Source organism: Dermacentor variabilis, chromosome 9 (assembly GCF_050947875.1).
Source record: "Dermacentor variabilis isolate Ectoservices chromosome 9, ASM5094787v1, whole genome shotgun sequence".
Classification (NCBI taxonomy): domain Eukaryota; kingdom Metazoa; phylum Arthropoda; class Arachnida; order Ixodida; family Ixodidae; genus Dermacentor; species Dermacentor variabilis.
This window is the reverse complement of record NC_134576.1, coordinates 11,346,532-11,370,565: the sequence shown is the minus strand read 5'-3', so window position 1 is coordinate 11,370,565 and position 24,034 is coordinate 11,346,532. Positions and strand designations below refer to the sequence as shown.

The window sequence follows — 24,034 nt, the reverse complement described above, 5'->3', positions numbered from 1 at the left end:
TATTATTAGGTGTATCGGTGCTCGTACTATGACAGTAGATGGCTGGTGCACACATGTATAATTAAGGAATGCGCAGTGTCTCCCGTGACAAGTGCCTCTTCCCACTCTTAGTATGCTTCACTGCTATACTTTGCATATGCTTCACTGCGTAACACTGCTATATTGAGGCAAAGCTAACTTTTGGGAACCATCATTGTGCAACGCGTCATGCATTCAGAGCTTCGAAGCCATTGGCGAACATTACAAAGGTGGAGTCAGCACATGCTAACAGCGGCGAATTGATTTAAAGAAAAATATGGCACCCAACAGCAGGAAGCTTGGTAGCGAACGTCGAAGTAGCTAGGCCTAGCTAGCACTGCCTTGGTGGTGGCTATGGCTGCCAGCAGATCTGTGTGCGAGAATGCCTATTTGAAGCGGCTAGGTAAAATGGTGGCGGTGATGGCTTCGATCAATGGTGTTTCAGACCTGCAGTCATGACAAAAAGTACATAAAATCGGATAGCAAAGGGTTTTTGCATCTGAAATTTTAGACGTTCTTATACACTGACTCTATGGAGTACCGTGGAGGTGCCGCAAAGGTGTTCGAATTGACGGGCATGTCCGAAAAATCGGACGTCCAGAAAGTCGATCGTTGACTGTAGTTGCATAACCCTACTGTAAACATTGCATTGCCATGAAACGCAAAAATACCACACTTTTGCGCAGTTGGCCCAAATGGCACTTGAGTGGGCGTAGTCAGGAGCAGTTGGACAACCAGTGCATATAGAGAGGCTGGTTGTATTCCGCAGATTTCTCAATTACCTTATTCACAACATGGACATCATCCATTGTAGAATACCCCTTCTTGAGTGAGTGAGTGAGTGAATAAGCTTTATTGCAGGTCCGGCGAGGACACGAACTTGACACGCACCCGGCTAGCCTCACGTAGGGACCAGCAGGTCTAGCCCACCGGCCCGGTCGCGGGCACGCCGGACCGCCAGGATTTGCATTTCTAGAGTGGGGCTACGCAAAAGCGAGTCCCACTCCTTCTTGATGAACTTGGGGTATGTCGAGCCGCATTCTTAAAGCCAGTCTGTTCTCTTGGCGGCTGAACTCAAGTGTTGCCCTGACTTTACTGAAAATTACCTTGCTGAATATTTTATACAATATTAAAAGCAAGTGAAATGGCACATAATTCTTCAATCCTTTAATGGCTACCTTGTCATGAGTTAGAATAATGTTGCCATTCTTGCAACTCTCTGGTACACTTGAAGACGTGAGGCAGTGCGCATAAATGGTCGCATGCCTTTCAATGTCCCACGCATCTTTGATTAAATTGAACGTTATTCCACCTTCTCCTGCCGCTTTTTCTCAGAGACATGTCTTACAATGTCCTCCTAACCTAATCGTCAGTTATAAATGGAGCTTCTGTGTCCTGTTCGTTACTACTTCTAATCAAGGTTGTGTGGCTGCTCTGGGTACTGCAGAGGTCAGTATAGAATTCTTCCACTGCTTTTACTGTACTATCAAAACTGCTAATAACATTATGCTGCTTATCTTTCACTGCACACATCTTGCTCTCTCAAATGCCAACTTTCTATCTTACATCCCAGTCAGATGGGTAGTGACATTTTGAGCGAGTGTACTGCTAGTGCCACTCGCAGGCTGTCAGAAAGAAAGATTCCTCAGAGAGAGTTCGTCAAAGACACTCCCCAGCGAGCGTCTCTGAGCAACTCACTTCGCTGCGTTGACATGTGTGGCCTCAATAGCAATGAGTGAAGAATAAATAAATTCTCACAGTACAGTTGGCACTAAATTAAAGCACGATGAACACGTGTTACAATTAGACTTACATTCTATAATGGGTTGGTGCGACAAGTGGCTTGCGGAACTAAACATGAATAGATGCTAAATAAAACATGTTTCTCGAACCAACAAACGCTACCAAGTTTATAAACTTAAAAGTACTATGCTTGAACAAGTTTCATGTTATGGATATCTCAGAATCAATATAACCTCTGATCTAACAGGGAAAACTCATGTCACTGTAATAAAGCAAATTGAATGCTAGGATACTAACGTCGAAATGTCAGTAAATCTCCAACAGAATTAAAATTGCTTCTTTATAAAACCCTTGTGTGCACCAAATTAGAATATGCCACAGCTGTTTCGCATCTTGGCCGTGATTAATGCACTTGAACTGATTCAGAATGACGCAACTCGCTTCACACTAGCCAATTACTTTCGCACATCCAGTGTGACAGCAATGAAATCCCGTTTATCATTGTCTCATTTGTCAAAAAAGTTTTCACCTATGCTTAATTCACGAAGTCTACCATCATCTACATGCTGAGCTCATCCCTGCACCTACGTACCTTTCATTGCGGGTTGACACCATAGTAAAGTTCAGTGTACATTCTCTCACACAAACCCATTTCTGCACTCTTTTATACCTAACACCTCATGTGATAGCAACCACATTCCCGCCAATATTGTTTCCATGACGGATCATGCTTTGTTCAGAAATCTTTATTTGGATTTTTTCCACTGCAACTAACTGTGCCGTATAGCGAGTCATTTTGTTTGTGCCACACGGTTTTTGTTTTATCGTTCGTTGTGGTATTCTGCCTTACCGTTTCTTCAGCGTAACTTTGTATAACTTACCGTCCCTTTGTAACCACTCCCCTCTCTACAATGCATTTGCATAAGAGAGTATTTGGAATAAACAAATAAATTAACAATTCTAAGACCACTTCGTTGTGATTTCAAAAGTTAAGAGTGTGTGCGACATCAGTCAAGCCAAAAAAAGCTTGAAACCTTCCTTTTCGAGGGATTGTGCCATTCTGACTCTGGATATGTCCCTTCCTTGGATTAGCTCAAAACAAATAGACGTGCTAATGGGATTACAGTATTCCCATTTTAGATGGGGGAGGTTCTTGCACATAAGCATCTTCGTGTGATGAAAAAGTAACTGTTTCTAAAACTAAAAACGCTGAGAATCATATAAACCCCTATAACTTCCCAGATCATCGCTGCTATCAAACCCTAAGTGACACTCGGCGAGAGACAATGCACTCCCTCAAAGTGTCATTACATTTGCTCGTCTGACTTGGGTATTAGCCATTTAACACTGCCTCCATTTTCTTACTGCTTACTTGAGCTTTCCAGGGTTATACTTTCAAATGCCATCTTTCTTCTTGCAGTTGATCTTTGACACATTTACAATTTAGCAGGTTCATTCTTATCTGTGGAGTTAGACATTTTCATGCTCTGTAATTTCCTTATTAGGGCCTTTGTTGCTTAGGAGAATGCGGCCTGTGAAATTATCTGAGCTACAGTTCACTTCATTATTTCTATACTATCCTCACACTTGTTCGTGAGCCTGAATTCACTCATAGGTAGGCACTTGACTAATCTTTCTCTGTTTGAACTGAGAGTAATCCTGAACCTCACTAATTTGTAATCACTTCTGCACAACTATGCTGGGCTTGGCAGACAGCATGAAACTTATTCCTTCTCCGTTAGGGCTTTTCCAAGTCCACTTCCTGTTATTGCACTTCCAAAAGAAAGTATTCATTTACTGGAGCATATTCAATGTCCTGATAAGTACATCTTCATTATCACTGCACAAGATCGGAGCATAGCCTTAGTGCTACCTTTAATATCTATCTCAACTTTATTACATTTGTTTACTCTAAAATTAGTTGAACAAGTATATTCTCTTTGTCAAGTTTTTAGGAATGGTTCTAGGCACAAAAAATGACGTGGACAACAGAAAAAAATACACAGAGAGGCATACTAAAACCATTTCTAAAAGCCATGTACCAACAAGCCCAGCAGCAGACGTTACTAAACTATCTTTGTCAGGTATGTATCAAATTTATATGTTCGATCAAACATGGAATGCATTCCCACCACCATATGAAATAGTATTTTTTCAAAGGATACAAATTTGGAACTTGTAAAGAACCGAAACTTGGCAAACCTGGAGTCAATGACATGCTGCAATGCATTAGATTGTGCTATCTATGTAGTATATTGTGTTCCTTGTGGTACATATGCATGGCAAGAGTGATGCCAAATTTCTCTTCATCAATGTTATTTGCGCACCACTTGGAACGATGGCTGGGGGACGACAGACGCAAGTGTAAACTTTCAAATTGTTTTAACACATTGACCTTGAATTGTAACCAACTAGCCCAAACCAGTGCCCTTGTAAGAAATTTTTCTGTCGTGGGCACAGGAGGGCACATCACTTGGCACATGGTGGCAGGAAGGTATGGACCTTTTACAGCACCATACCCATATTTGCTCACATGACAGCGTCTTCTGGTCAGTACTTGCTTGCTAGTTCACAATGGTCATGGCGGCACTAGGTACGGATCAGACAGCTGTTATTCCGGCCACCATGGTGAGAAGTGTGTGTGTAGACGACACAAGGCTGCAGAGGCAGTGTAAATAAGCCTTTAATTTACCCACTTTGTCTTCACTGAAATTTTACTGTGTGCTAGCTTACCGGCTGAAGGTGACGAATGCAGCAGCCTGAAGTTTGCTTTAACCCTTTACATTCTAGCCTTTACAGCGGTATATCTGTAGGGCTGTTTCGGCTGTACGCCTGCTGTCGTCGTTGCCTTTGTGCACAACAATTTCGTTCGGTAATAGGTGTGTGCACATGCAGAAGAAGCCTGTTTGCTACCTGCTCCAGCCATGGTGGTTAGTTCTGACCATGTAATTGTAGTTGCCAGCGCTGTTCCGACAATTTGGGAATGGCTTTCTGATTAATTACAGCTCAGATTAAAATATTTGCGTACATGTGGACAAAATATATTGCAAGTGGACGACAAATCACTCACCCGCTGTTTTTTTATCCCCAATGCAACGAGAAAGCTTGTGGCGCCTACCTATTACTCCACGTTTGACTTCGCTGCTATGGACTCACTTGCACTGCTTATCAAAGTTCAACATCATGAGACATTTTGTGGTGCCAGTGGTGGCAATAAGATTGTTTTCACTGCAAGTAGTGTTAGACTCACCGTCACTGCCGGCGATTCGCTATCCAACGCTGAGAGTAAATGTGCTCGCCTTGCGGAAAGGTGTGCATGGTGAACGGTCGTAAATACAGGCACTCCTGGTATGGTTGAGGTGTATAAAGCCAAGCTAAAGGTGCGGTATGGTTTTGCTTAACGTGGACGCGATCCACGCGTGGCACAGTTATGCTACATCTACAGTCTGGTGAATGGTTGTAAATACGGGCACTCCTGGTACAGTTGAGGCGTATAAAGCCAAGCTAAAGGTGCGGTATGGTGTTGTCCACACGTGGCACTGTTATGCTACATCTACAGTCTAGTGTAGCCAGCGCAGGAATCAAACATGCCCATTCGCATGCCAGAGCAGCTGGAATAGGGTGCATGGTGCACTAGCTTGGCTGACCAGTAGCATGCTGTTTGAGTTCACTGAAGCGAGTGTGTTGCATTTGCACCTTCGATAAACAAAGTCAGCTAGTGCTGCGGCAACAACTGATTGTCACATTGCTGCGTGTCATGTTTATTTAGCCCATACTGTCAATCCAAGTGGGGGATTGTTACAGGAGTGGGCTCACATACGAGAGGTATACAAGTCAGCTCAAGCGCAGGGCTGATAAGTAGCTGAGGCTTGGCAAGGATAGAGGGGCTCGTTGCTATGTGTGCATAAATTCACGGCCAGACAGGCTGGGTATGGGCCGGACTGCGGCCATAATAAAGCTTCACCCATTTCGCTCTGGTGCCATTGCATTCCTGCATGGTTTACTGTGGCATCCACAACATGGCCACCATGTCGTGTTCTCCTTCGTGATATATACGACATGCAGTTCCTGCTCGTTTTTGCCGCTGTGTCAGAAAAGATTTCGTTCGTCTACTTCGATGCATCCAATGTAGAGATGCAAGAAATATCTTGAAGATGGTGCACTACCAGAAATGATTGCTCATGAATATCACCCTTGAAAACAACTTACCTTTGAATGTTACCTTTGGTTTTCGTGTGCCATCGCGGCATATGGTACTTATAGTCACGCAGAGAAAACATTTGCTAAGCAAATCTTGATAATATTAAGAACGGCCAAGGTGCAAGTTTTGCCAGCCAGTTGTGACAGTGGCGTCAACTTTTCTTGGAAAGTCACCGATACGCTCTAGCCAAACGGCGTCACTAAGTCTACTGTGCCCGCATTGCAATGCGCCACGTCTGCCACTCTGCGTCGCGGGATTGCCGAGATGAGTTCGACGAACAAGGCTTTGTGACTAAACATGCCACCGCCAGCCCGGTCGGCTGCGAGCGGGGGAGTTGACGAGGGAACGTCTACGGAGGCCCCTTCCCACGCGCCTTTCAAGATGCAAGACAATGGACAACCGGCGGCCGCGCTGCGGGGGTCAGCTCGGGGAATAAAATGCGCCTTTCCTGATGTAAGCCCCGAGCTCTGCGAAAACCGTCTGACGTCGGTGGGGGCCGTGAACCTGTGCAGAAGTGTGTGTGTGTCCCTCCGGCAGAGAGGTGACCCGTTTACAATGACTGGTCGAACGTTTCCCTCACCTTGGGATCGAGTATTTATAAACCGCTGTTGTGCGGCTGTTCAGTGTACTTTCTCTCGCAGTCATGCTAGATTGATGTACTTTCTTTCGCAGTCATGCTAGACTGATGAACTGCAACGTCCTTATGTAGATACTGTAAATAAACCCATATTCCTCATTCTTGATGAGAAGCAGTCCTTCACTTCAACAACGTCTTCAGCGTGGATAAGTTGGACGACGGCATGGGCCAGCTACCATCTAATTCATGCCCGACTCCAATCTTGATAACGGGTTACGAGCGGTGGGATTGACCTCCCAATCCTTACAACTGTGCTCTTGAAATGTGCTTGTGCAGCTGCGTTAACTGCAGTTTACATGCTTTGTGCGAGTTGGCTGGTCCGCATCGCACTTGCCTGCTGTGCTGCGGTGCGGACCTTTTGCTCTGAAAGCTGGGACAGAAAAGATTACTCAAATAATATTGAGCAACAAAAAATGACACGGACGTAAGTGAAGATGGCACACCACCTTGCGCCTGGTGTGTCGTCTTCTCTTACGTCCGTGTCATTTTTCGTTGCACAATATCATTTGATTAATGGATTACCAACTTGCCTGGAATGCTGCTCTCATACAGAAAGGATGTACTCAGCCTTCCTCTACTCAGCGTTGTGGACTGCACAGCCATTTTTCTCATGCTTGAGTGCATATGTGAGCACCTGATGGCCAGATAACGCATTCGCATTCTTGCAACAGGGAGAACACATGTCGACAGAGGTGCTCGTCAACTCGCAAATGAGCGAGCAAAAAAAACACCTGGCTGCCTAGGCGCAACATGGCTCAACTGAGAGACCAACAGTTGCGTACAGTTCTTCAATATCCGCCACGTCCGTGTCGCTACCATTTTGCCGCCAGGTGCATGCTTCGTCTGCATAGGCGCTATTTAGCTTCTAATAAGAAAATTAGGCAATTACCAGCCCTGCGGCTTTGCCAAGATTACTTTAAGAGCATAGGCTAGGAATTTATAGTCAATTTCCCACAATTGAAATTTCTTTGCAGTTAGCCTTCAAGTGATGTCTGGCCTCTCGGCCGAACGTTACTGGAGGGAAGATTCATGCTTGCTTGCTCTCGATTCAGAAGACATTCAATGGCGACAGGCACATGGCAACCACTGGTACACTGTGCACTTAATGCTCGCTGTAAAAGGTCTACACTGACAGGTCACCTGCTACCTGGAGCAGAACCAGCTTATTTGAAACTACTAGAGTATACAAGTGTTACTGATGAGTGAAAGTCGGGCACTGTCGAGGGGACCTCTTTGAATTTGTGCCTGCTGAACGTCTCTGTTGAAACGTATATCTGCGATAGACTTTTGTGCTGTACGCAAGCTCAGATCCCAACTGGTGCATGTTGGCAACCATGAATTCAAAGTTTTAGTCACTCTTTCTCACATTGTACAAATTAGTGTAATGTTTAATGTCACTTCGAATGCTCTGCCCATGCAACACAGCCTAATGCATCCGCTGTAAACTGCTAAAAAGCCAGTGATTTCATTATTTCCACTTTTAACATCTTTTTACCACTACAAAATTGTTTCAAATTTTTGCTATATACACTGTGGCACATAGCTGCATATGAAACTAGACAGGCTGATCTTTACATTTCGATCAAGCGTAAAAAAATAATTAATGAATCGACGTAAAAGTGTCGAGAGGAGCGGGTCACATGTGATCGAAGCTGAAATATGAACCGCAGCAGCACGAGTGGTCTCAGCGCATTGCACGACGAGCTTAAAGAAAGAAATGAAAATGTGCCGCGGGTACCAATAAAAATGCCGCCCTCTTTTCGCTCGCCAAAGACCGCGTCATCTCGGGCGCATACAGCGATCCTCTCGCCGGTGGATGCTGCCCCGCAACGCAGCGTTCCTCCGCTTCCAAGCATCCTCCGATGCTTTTGTCGAGACTCGGAATCGCTCTAGCGGAAAAACAGTCAGGCATAGCCGTTATTTAGAGCGCTAAAAGTGAGCAGACACCAATGCCGATGGAAATCGCGCGCTACACGAAGCGTCTCGCCACGGGGCGGGCCAGGCGGAAAACCAGCGACTGAGCAGGTGCTGCGGCTGCGCACTTTCAGCCAAAGGCATCCCTCCTCCTCGACCTGCCAGCCACGGGGCAGCGCCGGGCAGTAGCAGTGCGACCGCGCCAAGCGCCCACATAGGAACAGCGTCGAGACCTCGCGCCCCTACCTGACACAGGCGGCGAAAAAGCTGAGGTAAGTCACGACCGTCATGACTGCACTTGGTCCGCGCTCATGTGCCGCCATGCTGCTGCCCGCTGAGGGACGCAGCGGTCCCTGCCCCGATGCGCCCGACCGTCGCAATAGACACTCGCGTCCGACAAGGGTATGATTTCCGATCGAGACTTCTCGACTCATGTACTGATGAACGTCCGTCATTTTTGGAGCTCTACACCGTCTGACTGCTGTCGAAATACGCATCTGAGCGAGTTCTGAAGCGACAACAAAACAAAATGTACAAAGAAAAAGTATAGGCGGCCATTTTGCGGCTGCGCGGTGCGAGTGTCCCGAGGCGGAGTGAGCCCCTTTTTCGGCAACGGATTGCGAGCTCCCGGAAGGGCCTAGCACTGCGCGGTAGGTGCGCAGTGTGCGTTAAAGAGTTAATTAATGCTGCTTTCGCGTACGCTCGCGTTTACTTACCGTTCAGAGGTGCTCCTGCCTTTCGAGAATTGGCCGAAAACCATGCGCAAGAGTCGATTAAAATGACGCCGAACTGAGCAAGACGGCAGCGGAACAGGAAGTGACGCGTGCAATCGTCATCGACTGCTTCTGTGGGCCAGCGGTAAGCTTGTGTGCCGGCGTTGCTTCAGATTGCTGCGCTTTCTTTTTTCGTCGTTTTTTTTTAACCCTTGTTGCTAGGGTCGTGCGAATGGGCATACATTTCAGTACCATTATCGATGTCGATGCTCTTATGGTGCTTATATTTTGGACCCCCCCCCTCTCCCCTGTGTTTCGCCTGTAGATCTGCTGCTTCCCAGAGTTTGGATCGATTCTCGGCGTAGAGACCGATCTGCGCGCCGCTCTTGGCACATTTCGACAGCCGTTCTGTTTGCTTGCTTGGTTCACCGGACTGTCTAAGAACTCGCAAGTTCAAATGCGGTGGCTATATCGTCGAGACTAATACTACGCATTACCTCGCCGGGCTACATCATACCGAAGAACAGCAACGGTGAGACTGCCATGGCATTCAGTCAGCTGTCGGCGGCTGTTAGTGTTTCGTCTGCTACTGCCCGTCTTCTGCGAGCGTGTGTTGGTGGCGCCTCGGCTGTGGTTGTGCCCGCGCGTTCGTGCTTTTACAAGAGGAGCCGTAAAGGTAGCGACGACTATGAGCGGCCGCCGCCCCAAGTCGACTACAGGACGCTGTTCCAGAATAGCTACAAGTTGCTGAAAGAAGACGCGCGTCAGTTTAGCGACGAGGTGGTCGAGGCGCTGCGCGGCGACCCCGCAATTTACGAACACGGCGACTGCGAAGTCTTCTGGAAATTCGATGCCAAGACCATCGACGAGTGGACGGTGACCACCGACAGAGACAACAACGAGGGCTTCTCGCGCGCCGAGTTGGCGCCGGGACCTGCCGGCGCTGGCGTCTTCTCGGGCTACCTGGACACCCGGGTGCCAAAGGACGGCAAGGTGGCCGAGACCGGCTACTGCAACATCCGCTCGCCCCGGGCGAGGCGGCCGTTCGGCATGCCCGCCGCCTATGAGTGGTCGGCGTTCACGCACCTGGAGCTGCGCATTCGCGGCGACGGGCGCACCTACATGCTCAACCTGGGTGCCGACCAGTACTTCGACGTGACGTGGAACGTGCTGTACCAGTTCCCGCTGTACACCCGCGGCGGGCCCTACTGGCAGCTGGCGCGCGTGCCTTTCTCCAAGTTCTTTCTGAGCAACAAGGGCCGCGTGCAGGACAAGCAGGGCGCCGTCGACCTGACCGGCATCAAGCACCTGGGCATCACGCTGGCCGACGGCATCCCGGGTCCGTTCCGGCTCGAGATCGACCACGTCGGCGGCTACGTGGACGGCTCGCACAGCGAGGAGTTCGCCTACGAGATGTACGAGGTGCCCTTGGGCTACGGGCTCGGCGGCTGACGTGGTGGTGCTGTGGAAGTGTGTTGGCATGCCGTTGTTGGCTAGGCGTGTTTTCTAGGAGAGGCCACGCAAGAATACTCGACGTGCTCAGCCCAAGCAGTACACAGCTGTACTGAACTTTAGCAGCAATACATTTGGTTCGTGCATGATCACCTGCGAGAGTCTTTCCTGTTTGAAAGGCGGCAGCACGTGTGTTGGTTCCATCGACGTTTCTGCAGCTTCGTACTGATTCAGCAGGCAGCGCATAGAAACATTAAGGAATTGGAGTGGGCACAGATTGTACATTATACGAGTAAACTCCCTTGACGTTTTTAAAGGGCTATTTAAAGTGGTCTTTGACGTTTTCCAGTTTGATTTACCTTCTTAACATTACCATATCCTTTAAATTTCATTGGCACAGTGAGGATGTAAAGTGTGTCATAGTCTAAGCTTGATAAAACTGTCAATATAGAAGTAATGGAAGATGCATATCTCCTGGGCTAGGATGGCCAACTCTCTCGTGTGGACAGAGCGACTGGCGACCCTGTTAGTGCTGCCTGTCTGTATGTGCAACAAAGACTGCTGCTAGTGCGGACGATTGGGGCCTACAGCAGAGCGAGAACAGTAAAAATGAAACCACCTATAATATGTTTATGACAGTGCGACAAAACACAAAAAAGAATGTGCAAATGGCTTTTTTAAAAAAAATTATTATACCAGGCAATATAAAAAAGTTTTTCTGTTGTTGCAACATTTACTCAAAAGTTAGGGTGGTTGACAACTCTACCCAAGGCACCTTTTAGTATGGGTTAGGGCAGCCAGTTGCTGTTTTTTCTGTTTTACTGCAAGCTACCATTATAAGCTAGAAATGCGTCTGGCCAAGCCGCTTTCCAGGGCCAAACGGTAGGAAAGAGAGGGCACACTGTCTTGAAGTGAGACAAGAGTATAAAAAAAACCTTTGTGCAGGCTCTTGCTTTAAGTGTATTTTGCTCCCACAGGAAAAAACAAATTACGTATAAAGCCAAAAGACAATAGATGGAATTTACTGACAGGAAAGACGGAGAGGTCAACCTGAGCTAGTGCGCACTAGTTTGCTACTCTGCACTGGGGAAGAGGGCCGTGAAAGTACCTGGCGACTATGAGAGAAGTGGGGAGTGCTTGTGTACATTAGGCAGTGGCCCTACAAGAGCCGCTCGTCTAGTTTGGTGTCCTGCAGAAACTTCAACAGTGCTTCAGTTGCCTGCATTGAAGTTGCAGTGTCAGGCCATGGGCAGAGGATAGCGTCCTCCGACAGTGGTTGCCTGCCGACGCTGGCTAGGGAACTTTCCAACGTCCTTTGCTCCAGAATATACACTGTGCAATCGCACAACGCAGTGCCTATTCTGTGGACCAGACCACAAAATACGCTTCAGCTTTATTTTGTGGACCAGACCACAAAATACTCTTCAGCTTTATTTTGTGTACCAGGGGACAGCGCGAAATAGACTTCCGTCTTGCGCCTTAGCTTTACACCAGAGTCATATGCTATGCGCTGTAGCCCATAGCCCAAAAGGGGACGCCAAAGACTTGAAAAATTATAGACCGATCAGCTTACTGTCCGTTGCCTACAAACTATTTACTAACGTAATCGCGAATAGAATCAGGAACACCTTAGACTTCTGTCAAGCAAAGGACCAGGCAGGATTCCGTAAAGGCTACTCAACAATAGATCATATTCACACTATCAATCAGGTGATAGAGAAATGTGCGGAATATAACCAACCCTTATATATAGCTTTCATTGATTACGAGAAAGCGTTTGATTCCGTCAAAACCTCAGCAGTCGTAGAGGCATTACGGAATCAGGGTGTAGACGAGCCATATGTAAAAATACTGAAAGATATCTATAGCGGCTCCACAGCCACCGTAGTCCTCCATAAAGCAAGCAACAATATCCCAATAAAGAAAGGCGTCAGGCAGGGAGATACGATATCTCCAGTGCTATTCACAGCGTGTTCACAGGAGGTATTCAGAGGCCTGGATTGGGAAGAATTGGGGATAAAAGTTAATGGAGAATACCTTAGTAACTTGCGATTCGCTGATGATATTGCCTTGCTTAGTAACTCGGGGGACCAATTGCAATGCATGCTCACTGACCTGGAGAGGCAAAGCAGAAGAGTGGGTCTAAAAATTAATCTGCAGAAAACTAAAGTAATGCTTAAAAGTCTCTGAAGAGAACAGCAATTTACAATTTGGCAGCGAGGCACTGGAAGTCGTAAGGGAATACATCTACTTGGGGCAGGTAGTGACGGCGGATCCGGATCATGAGACGGAAATAATCGGAAGAATAAGAATGGGCTGGGGTGCGTTTGGCAGGCATTCTCAGATCATGAACAGCAAGTTGCCATTATCCCTCAAGAGAAAAGTGTATAACAGCTGTGTCTTACCAGTACTCGCCTACGGGGCAGAAACCTGGAGGCTTACGAAAAGGGTTCTACTCAAATTGAGGACGACGCAACGAGCTTTGGAAAGAAGAATGATAGGTGTAACGTTAAAGGATAAGAAAAGAGCAGATTGGGTAAGGGAACAAACGCGAGTTAATGACATCTTAGTTGAAATCAAGAAAAAGAAATGGGCATGGGCAGGACATGTAATGAGGAGGGAAGATAACCGATGGTCATTAAGGGTTACGGACTGGATCCCAAGGGAAGGGAAGCGTAGCAGGGGGCGGCAGAAAGTTAGGTGGGCGGATGAGATTAAGAAGTTTGCAGGCATGGCATGGCCACAATCAGTACATGACCGGGGTTGTTGGAGAAGTATGGGAGAGGCCTTTGCCCTGCAGTGGGCGTAACCAGGCTGATGATGATGATGATGAAGTTTTTTTCACCTGCCATATGTGGTTTTTCAGATCAGTAAGTGGAAGCCGCAAAACGGAGCCGTAAACACGCAGAGATAACTTTGTTCACATAGGTTCAAAAGCCACTTTGAACTTGCCTGTCATAAAGGTATTTAGATTCTGGCGATGTTAGCTTGACAGTTAACAGGCTGAAATTGCTGCTCAGATGCAAATACGTGTGCCATCTCTGCATCAGTCTACAAACATCATGCTTGTAAAGTAATGCATTTTTAAAATTGCTGTTTATAAAAGCTTGCCTGCTGTACATGTACAGAACAAATCCAGAGTGGTTATTAAAGCACACAAATAGCCATATTAATACAGATGAAATGAATATTTATTACAACGTATTCTTGCCACAACAATGATTCTGACAGAGGGACCACAATGGTAGCAATGCCAGTGGTTTTACAAGTTGCATGGTTCGTACAGGTTTCGAAGGCCAAAATTAGAACTATTCTTCCAAAACACTATAGATAGTTTTATTGCAATAAAAATACAAAAATGAAGTGGCAACAAGGGTGTCATCCATTATTGGTGGCAATCTCTGCAAAACCATGTACTTGATTTGGGCAAACCATCAAGACATGCACATTCCAGATGTCTCCATTCCAGACAGGAATCGCAACATACTGAATCCGCCTTGCCAATAAGTTTTTTGCATGCGGGACAGAACCATACCGGTTTTCTCTTCTTCATTTCTACTAATGCCATTACAGAGAGCCAGGCATCATCATCAAAGTATGGCTTTATCTCTGCCAAACTGCAGGCATCATCTAAAATTGCCGAGGACACCTTTTTTTGAAATACCTCCACCATGTGTTCAGAAATCTTGGTGCCATTCATTGCCGCTTCCAAGTTGCAACTGTCCACAGGCCATCCAAGCATGACTTTTGCACGATCAGCGGGTGCCTTCTTGGTGAATGGCACTGGACGTGTGCACCTTCGTTTTGTGGGGAGACCGATAACAGTCTGCCCTCTTCCGTTTGGCCTTCCACAGCGCTTTAATGTTGCTGGCAACTTGATATGGCCAAGGTGGTCCACAGGACCTAGAATCGTACAACAGTTCATCAACATCAATCAAAAGCTTCACAACAGTATGTATTTCACAAACAAAATGTATTTTCCTTTGAATCCCTATTATAGCTTTGCATTTATACTGTACCCACCCCCTCTGTAATGCCCTCTGGGTCCTAAGAGTATAAACTAATAAATTAAAAAAAATTAAGTGCAAGATAAGACAGAACTGGCATCTCTTCAGAAAAACCATGGAAATGCATCACTGAAAGCAACTGCAATGCAGCTTACCACTTGCACTGCATGCTTGCTGTAATGTTGCTGCAGGCGCTCCTTCCAGAGTGGGTAGTGACATGGGCCCTGTTATTTCTTTGCTGGATGCTGGCATGTCCATGGGCTGGCCTGCCATAAAAATGTACAGTTGATTTTCACAGGTGCAATGCGTGTCCGCCACATAAAATATGAAACTAGTGCCGAGGCATAAATGCAAAATACAAAACACTCACTTGTACATACTGTCTGTGACTTGCATGACGTCGTCTGAACAGTCATGTGCTGTTATTTCAACAAGGCACACCTCTTTTCTTTCTTCGATGCTTTTCTTCAATGCCTTCAACAGTTCTACTGTTTGTTGATACTTTCGCATTGGCAGTTCCGCAACAAGTGTCGCACTATCTAGGAGAATTGTCATAGCTTGTCTATGCTTCTGACACTCTGACATTACCTTTCTTGTTGCTAGATGAGAGACCACGTTAGCTTGGCCTGCAACAGTTGGATCTGTGGCAAAGAGTCGACAAGACTGACTATAAAAGCTTCTTGTCCATCTTGTTGGTGTTGAGTTGTCGAAGAACATTGGTAGACCAAGCTCCTTACGGTAAAAGAATGTGTGTCTACATGGCAGGCGCATTGCTTTGGACAGACTACATGAGCAGCTTTCCTCAGATACTTCGAGATGAGCATACTGTTCTAAGGAATCCATTTCATTTGCCTTTTTCAGTTCCTTGGAGACTATAGCAAATGCATATGGTGTCAAGATGTTGCAGTATTCTTCTTCACAACTTGTTAAATTTCTCACCACTGGGGCCTTCAGCAAGGCTTCCATTGCTCTCTGATCCCGTTCAAGACGCAGACTGTTCACGACAGTAAGCAGGTCAGAAAACATCTCAAATAGAGGCGCATACTGCTTGACAACTTGCATTATCTTCTGATTGTTGGCTTCAACACGATTATTTGTGGAATTTCCAAAAATTGTGGCTTGATGTTTCAAACCTTCCACCCACTCATTGCGTATCGGGTGCCAATTTTTATCGAAATATTGAAGAACCTTGGCACAACCAGTGTTCTGCAAGCTTTTATAGGTCTCTTGGTATTCTTCTTCAGTTTCAGAGTAGCACAACTTCTGCAATAATTCCAGAATGTGCATCCTCATCTGACTAGTGACAGCCATCTTTTCTATGGTCACCTCCCTTTTAAATGTTCGCAGGACATGAAATAAGCATATAGTGCTCACTGCACAGGGAAACACATTCTTCAAGGTCTTTCTTTCTACAAAATCTTTGTCAGTCATAATAACTTTAGTGTCCGTGGTTGACCTGTTGTTCACATTAAACCTTGAAAACAATGCTTGTAATGTTGCTTCGTCCTCACCTGCACACAATATCAATGCCACTATTTCACTCTCACCATTGCAATCTTCCACAAGGACAACATACAATGGCATCCGTTTATCATTAGTCTTGTGAATGGCATCAACGAAAACAATCTCTGGAAAGTTCTCATATGCCTTTTTCATGTCACTGTCTTGGTAGAAAAGGCCAATCAGCACATCATCACTATCCACAAGCATGTTCATAGTGCCGCCAGATTCCTGCACATGGGAGGCAATGAAGTCTAGCGTTGAGCCTTTCACTTTCTCCGCCTGCATCTTTATTGTTAAATTGTGAAGGTCACGCAGGAGTATTCTCTTCCAACCATTGAAAAAGTGCCCTTGTATGCATTTCTTATTAGCTTTGAGTGCAAGAAGTTTCTTTGCTTCTCCTGTTTCCTCTTCGTTGAGTCTTCTTTGGCATGGCAGGTGCTGGAAACATTTCTGCAAAGAAGAAGAACGAATTCAGGAGCTCATCTGCTGCTGCATGTACTAACATTTTTTGTATGAAAGAATTGACCGAGTGCCTTAGCGTTCTTGTTAGACGCAACCATATGAAGCCAACAGATATCCAGGAAAGCATAGCGGATAGTATTTGTAGTTTTCAATTAAAGTACAGTTATGGGATAAAGGGAAACTAATTTGTTGATTTAATGGCAGTGTAATAGACATACCTCACTCAACGTGTGAGTGTGTTGGTAAACAACTTCAGTTACTTCCAAGCATTTCCCATCTTTGGTGGCAAGGAAGGAAATGTGGGCCGGGCAGTTGATCTTGTATGTCCTGTAGAAAATAGATACATAGGAGCAGTGAAGTTACATTCCTCCTGCCACATGGATTCACGGCTTTCCACATGGTGTACGCCATTCCTGTACCATGCTATACCCTTCCAACGCCATTATTTCATGATTTGTAAAACGTCAGTAAAGTGAATTAAATATGCGGAGGAGTCAATAACTTACGTTTGTTTAAGACGAGCACCTGTTGACATGGATTTGCGAAAATAGATACATAGGTGCAGTGAAGTTACATTCCTCCTGCCACATACATTCACGGCTTTCCACGTGGTGTACGCCATTCCTGCACTATGCTATACCCTCCCAACGCCATTATTTCACAATTCGTAAAAGGTCAATAAAGAATTAAATATGCGGAGGATTCGATAACTTACGTTTGTTTAGGACGAGCACCTGTTGACACGGATTTGTGCGTTCTTCCGCCGTGCTTGCAGCTATACGTCAAACTGTAGTAGGTCAGGTTCTCGTCAATGGGGCGTGTGATGCCTTTTTTTCTTGCAGCATGAACGGTACAAACTGCAAGTAGCAGAGAATTCTACGTCCACTTGATGTCACGGGATGCGTGAGTGGTCCACGCCACTTGACCAAAACCAGCTGCAGCAGCGAATTCAATGCTCTGCCTTGGCTCAGTGTCTCCATAGTCGCACATTTGGGTTTTGCACCAAAAAAAGTAGCGCCGTCTGTCGAGTGTCATTTTGCTCACCGTCGGCAGTAAACGGCGATAATGGCACGTGCAACATCACTACTCCCTGGTCGGGGGCAGGCGATTTGGATTGCGCTTAAGGTGTGGGGACCCTTCAGACGTGATTTTCTCTGAAATGAAGCCTTTCCTTGGCACCAAACAAGCGCTGCGAAGTTTCTGGAATGGTATTTTAACAGTTCATGTTGATTTAATATTTGCCTTTGGTGTCCCTTTAGTAGAATGTGTTGCTCGGCTAGTTGGTTTATACTTGCAGGTTTAGCAAGTGCACACCTTAGATGAGACAAAAGAAGGTAGATGCGAGACGAGCGCAAGTTAACGCTTGTGTCTACTTCATCTAAGCTACTGTGCGCTTGTTAAATCTGCAAGTGTGGAGCGAATAGGAGTTCCTTGTGTACCAGGTCTGACCTGGAGAGCCAGTGCCACTCCTGGCACTGCAGGTGCGATGTAATACAGGAACGTAGCAGATCAGCTCGCCAATAAACCCGCTTGTGCTACCTGAAGGCATCGTAGTTTCTAAGACATTTGCTGTGCAATGAACGAGAAGGGGAACCGAGGGGCCCAACTTTTGTTACTTACAATAGTATGAAGCCAGCAAAAAAAGCATAGGGAAAATTATTTGTAGGTTTTAACTAAGTACAGGAAAAACGAGTGTGCATAGAAAATAATAATAATAATAATCTTTATTTCCATCGGGATGATGGAGGTTGTGGGTAAAAGCTGCTCGTAAACGGCAACTTGACAAAGGCCCACAGCCCCCTTCTACCTTGGTTTTCTTTGAACGTGCTGTTACTTGCTTTCCTTGCTTGGTGCATTTACTAGTGAGCTTTCCGATTTCAACTGTTTACAGCCCGTACTGAAACTGGTGAGCTTTTTCAGTCATTATGCTAACACGCTGAAGCAACATGGGATAGTCGGTTAGGACTAATTTTGAATCTAACGCAGCGTAAACTCAACAGAGACCCAGTGCTTTTATTAAGCAAATGCATATAAAGAACCAAATGTCCAACAAAAATGCAAAATCCAAACATGCGCAGAATACGAAACAAGCTGCAATGATGTGGTGAAAGGAAAATCGTCAATTTTTCTCGTGAGCATTACATTGCAAACTGTTTGGAATTAGTGGTTCCTCGGCTTGTTATTCTCCACTGAGCTACAAGCCAATAACTTTTGTATTTGCTGAGCAAAATTGCTGGCACAGAAAAATTGTGTTTCCAAACTGCTGCCTGCATCAGAGCGTGTGCATCTCTGCTTGTATTGGTTAGTCTGCCGCATCATTGGGCCATGAAGGTAATGGCTAACAAGTGGTAACCATCGTGGTTCACCCCGCCAGCCCCTCAGGCATTCCAAGTATGTTGGGTGCTGGTGGTGCTCTCTCACCCATGTCATTTTAAAAGTGAGTCTCTTCGCCGCATTCTCCGATTTGCGACACGCGTCATCCCGTCTGGCCTGCTACTTACGGTTTGCCTCTCAAGCGCAATCTTCGGTGGTGTTTGCCATGCGTCACCATCATACTCATTTAAGTTAGCGTCATTGCGCTTTGTAAGTGAGCTGCTCTTCGAGAGTGGTAAGCACGCGTGGCCTCCTCATCGTAATGCATACTCGGCTATACCCAACTAGGTTTCTCCGAGGCAGCCAATGACAGTTTTAGACATGCTGTTCTGTATTTTGGATGCGTGATTTCAAAGAGTGTAAGCACTGTGCGCTTCACTTTGCTAAGTGCTTGTAGCCTTTGCCTTACGGGGGTATTAGTGCTTACATGAGTACGAGCCACTAATGGCGATAGTTTTTGTGTGTGTTGCCCTAGCCATATGCAGCTCCACTGCAAAAGCAAAAAAATTGTTTGCTCTCGCTTTCGCAGTGTTGTCATCAGCGTGGTCGTGACAGCACTCTCAGTAACACACTATTGACAATTGTTAGTTAAATAAATGAAGCATTGCAATCTCAGAAAAGACAGAAAAATCCTTTTATCAGCGCACTGTTGTTCTGCACAAGACAATTGTGTGTAGCTGCACCTGCTATGCATGGCCTCCGAAATAACAGCAGCGTGCAGCATAACGTAGCCCACCATCATGAAGCGTCCACGACGAGTCCTTTTGCTGTCGTGACATGCGACTTTTGGGTGGGGCTTTGCCCTCTTGCTTTCTCCGCTGTGTAGCTTCCACCGCACTAGTGGAGGCAGAGAGAAAGCCAGATATTGGTGAGGTAACTCAACCTATAACTAAAGAATTCGAAAAATTTTTGCAGCACATTGGTGAGATGACATGCTTCAATAGTATGGCCATTCTATCATTACTTTTAGAAGTGTTTCAGGGCCCCTTTAAGTGTGCATTGAACAAAAGAAAATAGTGCAGTGCAACTACAAAGGCTCTTCGCAGTTTCAATTATATACTCAAGTGCCACCAAATGGCTTGACTATACCTGCCGTGTAGTAATTTTATTTCTGCTATGAGAAGCAGGCAACTCTTCCTGGGTGAACTGCTGGCTGCATGGCACAGTAAGAGTTTTATGCTGCTTTGTCTAAGTAGTTTGTATCTTTAGCGACTTTGTGCATCTTAAAGGGCCCCTCACCAGGCCACATAGCAAATTTTGGTTATACGCTGGAAGTTATGTGCCCTCTGAGGAGTGTTCTACCACAACAATATTTCAGATTAATTTAATTTCTTAATAGCAGAGATAGAAATATTTGTAGTGGAGCGAACCTGTGATTTCAGAAGGTGAGTGTCACCACCAACAGACACTGCTCCATTTGGTCTGTCTAGTCTCCGCAAGCAAAATTCCTTCCGTGCGTTGTCCCATACTGGAGCCAGAGGATCGTGTGATGAATCGTCACAGCTTGTCAATACTGTCACAGCCTTCTTATTTTTCTTTTTCTTTTTTTGTCTCACATTTTTGCTTCATAGCGCACTTCCGGTGACGGTCTTGCACAAGAGCTATTGCATTTGTCCCATGTGCTGCGAACAGTTTTGTGCGCTCTACACGAGAACACATGACCAGTGCAACAATCACGAGCAATGAGGCAGGTGTGTGTGCATGATCATGCACTGGAACCTGGTTGAAAAGGGCATATCTGTACACACAACTGCATGATGTGGGAACAAGCAGATGACATGAAAGTACATCTCTCTTGCTATGGTACGAATTAAACCAAAAGCACGCAGACATTCGGTTTGTATGTCTTATTATTCTTCTAAACTTTAATTCATCTATTGAAGCAACAGAATAAACAAATAACTGATGTTGCCTTAATAATTTTCGAAGTCGCATGTCACCATGAGCTGCGTCGCAACACTGCCATGTAAGTAGATGCACTTGGGCGATATACGTCTACTCTCACTGGCTGGGAGCGCAACGCCCACAACGAGAAGGGCGTTTGGTTTGAAATTTAAGCTTTTTCTATGGCACGTAGGGATGTAATACTTAGCAGACATAATCATTAGCGTGCATTGTATGTGCTGCATTTGTCAGGACAAAATGGCCTTACCTGGTGAGGCACCCTTTAAAGAGCAGAAAGCTAGTGTCTACACAACTCAAGGCTTGAAGATCAAGGTGCCTTGAAGAATAATTTGACAGTGGAAAATTCAGAGAGCAGTTCAACATCTTGTGCATGCATATCTATATGTCAGACTTGCAATGTAATTTCTTCAGCCTTATCATGCTTCAATGACATTTCAGTTGTTTTTTAATGTACACAGGCGGAACATATTTTTTTGTGTCGCAGTATGCATGGTCACACATGAAAAGAGGTCCTTTGACTCTCGCCAATGCGGTTAGTCGGGAAAATGTAGGCCGATTTTGCCACGTGTGTCTGGCATTAATTATTTACAGTAGTCGCAATCTTGTTCTTTCTGTGGTAATGCAAAGTAGTGCATGCTGTTCTTGTCATAGTAGCCATTGATGGTTATTATGTCTAACCTCACAGTAGACAGTGAGATGCATGACTTAGTGAAAAATTTGAGAACAAACTGAGCTTTAGTGATTCTTTGATCTCACATTCTGAAAGAATCATCATTGGTCATGTTTGTTTGCACCATGAATGCTTCAGTGGTGCTAGCCTCATTCTTATCCCAAGCACAAGCAGCCTTTTTATGAATGTTTGAAGAAGAAATGCCAAATGAAGTTACACTAAGGAAAGAATACGGTCGAACCTTGATGTAATGAACCTCGATTCAGTGAAATTTAGGATGTAATGAACTATTTTCATTTCCCGATCTTAGCTTCATTGTAAACCATGTATTTTTTTGCAAGTTAACAAAGTAATTCATAGCACAGTTTCAATTTAGTAAAGTTATTGGTCGTTTCACTTGAAGCCTGTATGGCTGGTAAATGTAGCAGAAGAGTATAAAAATGTCAGCCGAGGCAGAAGTTATTTGCAAGCCTCTTTTTGCATGAAAATTTGTACTGGCAATGATGCCGTTGAAGCAACCGTGCCGGGGTGCGGCAATCGGGAAACTGCTGTGCCATTTGCCACATTGTTTGCCAACTTTCTCGAAGAGCTGCAATTTCCTTCAGATTCAATGCAAAGGCTGAGGTGAACGCATGGTATCAAGCATGCACTAGGGAGGCTTTGTGATAGACCTGAGAACCGAGATCTGTTCATATTTGCCTGAGCGCATGTGACACCGATGAAGCTGCAAACGTCACTTCGTCTAGCTTTTGCTACACCGTTATCAGTGTTCCACCTTTCTGGCAAAACTGCATTGTTTTTATTGCGATTATATGGACACTCCAGCCAATTTCCGCTGTCTTCATCGCTGTGATGTTCCGTACAAAGCCCAAGTGCGATAAGGTAGTAGCCGTACACCTTTTGCTACAGGCACGAGGGAAGGCATGCAAGGGTGAGCAGAGAAGGATGGTGGCTTGGGGTAGCGTCGTCATCTTGCGCTCGCTAGGAAGTGCGTGCCAACTGTTTTGCAGGCGCAGAGGAAAGAGGAGCAGCGACATGTGTGCTGTGAGATGGGGGAGGTCAGGGTAGCGCGCGTCTTGGAAGTAATCTACGTTGGATTCGAAGGCTAGCCAACCAGAAAAAGCTTGGTGTGCACTGTGTTGTTGCATGCCTAATTCACATTCAGCCGACAGGCAGCACGAATGTGAATTCGCTCGCTGTTACTGTCGCTCTTCATCACGCCAGTGTCCCAAGCACGAGTATCTGTAGTCATTGATTGAGATGTATTAAAGGGCAACTCTGGCGTTTTCTTAACCATGTTAGGATATTGTCATTTTCAAAAGGCATTGACAGTACTGTCACCGGCAGGGTGGTTCAATTTGCTTAGAAATTCATCAATAATTTTAAATAAGCAATAAATGAGATATTGAAACCGATACGGGTAGCTGCTTCGCGTGACATCACGATAGGTCACTGACACCTGATCCTACACTACCATAATGTAAACACGCAGAACGCATGCTAAAAATGCTGAACAGGTGGCGCTAACGCCAAAGAAGCGGAGCAGATAATGTCTCCTGACGACACAGGGAACTTTGACAGACTTTCCGAAATGGACGGCGGCGATTTAAGCGACAATTTGAGTGACAGTGGCAGTGTAGTCTCCAATGTGACAAACACAGGGTGGCTAGTAAATAATCATGAGTTGTGAATGCAACCAATCTTTAAAATTCATTTTCAGGCAAGCTAAATGACTTGCAGGCATTTAGTTCGGCACTGATAATCGGAGTACAAAAAAGAACACATATTCAAAATTTTATTAATATCAGTGGACGTCGAAAAATCGCTAGAGTTGCTCGTTTGTGCTTACTTCTGCACATGTGACACGATGCTTGCCTATTTAATTAGTTGGTGAATGTTTACAGCGCTTTATACAGCTGTTGAAATTGCCAACCTTACTGCGTATAGCTGTCTAATAATTTGCTGTTGCAATCAATGCTTCGCCTTTCACGCTCAAGTGCGACTTTTTGTGAATATTGTCTTTTATTTTTAAAATGTGGGTGTCATCTGATTACGGCTCCAGGTGCTGAGCGCTGTCAGCCATGGCATCCAAAATTTACGTTGCTGCGCAATGCGAAACATGCAAATCTGAGGCGCCGTCAGCCATGCCGATGCACTGCTCTGTGCGACCTGCACCACATGCAACGGCGCTCATAACCACGCTTTTATGGCCCAATTTTTTTGTGATTTGTTGAAGTGCCTACTGTGAAGGTATTATCTACCAGGAATGTTCTGGAAATCTGTGAAATAATTATTACTGCTGAGACTTCAAAAACAACTTAACAAAATTCACGACTTAACCAATTTTTTTTTTTTTTTGCTCAGAGTACAATTTTTGTGATAGCAAGGTTCGACTGTATTTGCATTGATTCAGAAGAAAGAGTGAGGCATAAATTT

At 45.4% G+C, this 24,034-nt stretch overlaps 2 protein-coding genes and 1 pseudogene across 8 annotated transcripts in view; 1 reads left to right on the top strand and 2 right to left on the bottom strand.

The window, feature by feature from the left end:
* Positions 1 to 9,322, bottom strand: part of LOC142558608 (DNA-binding protein P3A2-like) — a 221,067-nt gene extending 211,745 nt beyond the window's left edge. For all 6 annotated transcript variants that reach the window (XM_075670767.1, XM_075670770.1, XM_075670771.1 and 3 more), the window contains exon 1: positions 9,230 to 9,322. The gene's annotated coding sequence lies outside the window, so the exon portion shown is untranslated. The remainder of the gene's footprint in view (positions 1 to 9,229) is intronic.
* On the top strand, positions 8,421 to 15,041 carry CIA30 (complex I intermediate-associated protein 30). 2 transcript variants are annotated; one of them, XM_075670784.1, is made up of 2 exons: positions 8,421 to 8,785; positions 9,552 to 15,041. In XM_075670784.1, the coding sequence occupies exon 2, from the start codon at positions 9,770 to 9,772 to the stop codon at positions 10,676 to 10,678; it is 909 nt and encodes a 302-aa protein (XP_075526899.1). In that variant the 5' UTR covers positions 8,421 to 8,785; positions 9,552 to 9,769; the 3' UTR covers positions 10,679 to 15,041. The 2 variants fall into 2 exon arrangements, with proteins under 2 accessions (XP_075526899.1, XP_075526900.1); XM_075670785.1 differs by lacking the exon at positions 8,421 to 8,785 and adding an exon at positions 9,253 to 9,371.
* A 96-nt stretch (positions 15,042 to 15,137) lies between these two features.
* Positions 15,138 to 18,199, bottom strand: LOC142557952 (uncharacterized; annotated as a pseudogene).
* Positions 18,200 to 24,034: the final 5,835 nt, after the last annotated feature.

Bases quoted from the DNA above. Each gene is read 5' to 3' on its own strand.
- CIA30 (XM_075670784.1), top strand. From the start codon at position 9,770: ATGGCATTCAGTCAGCTGTCGGCGGCTGTTAGTGTTTCGTCTGCTACT.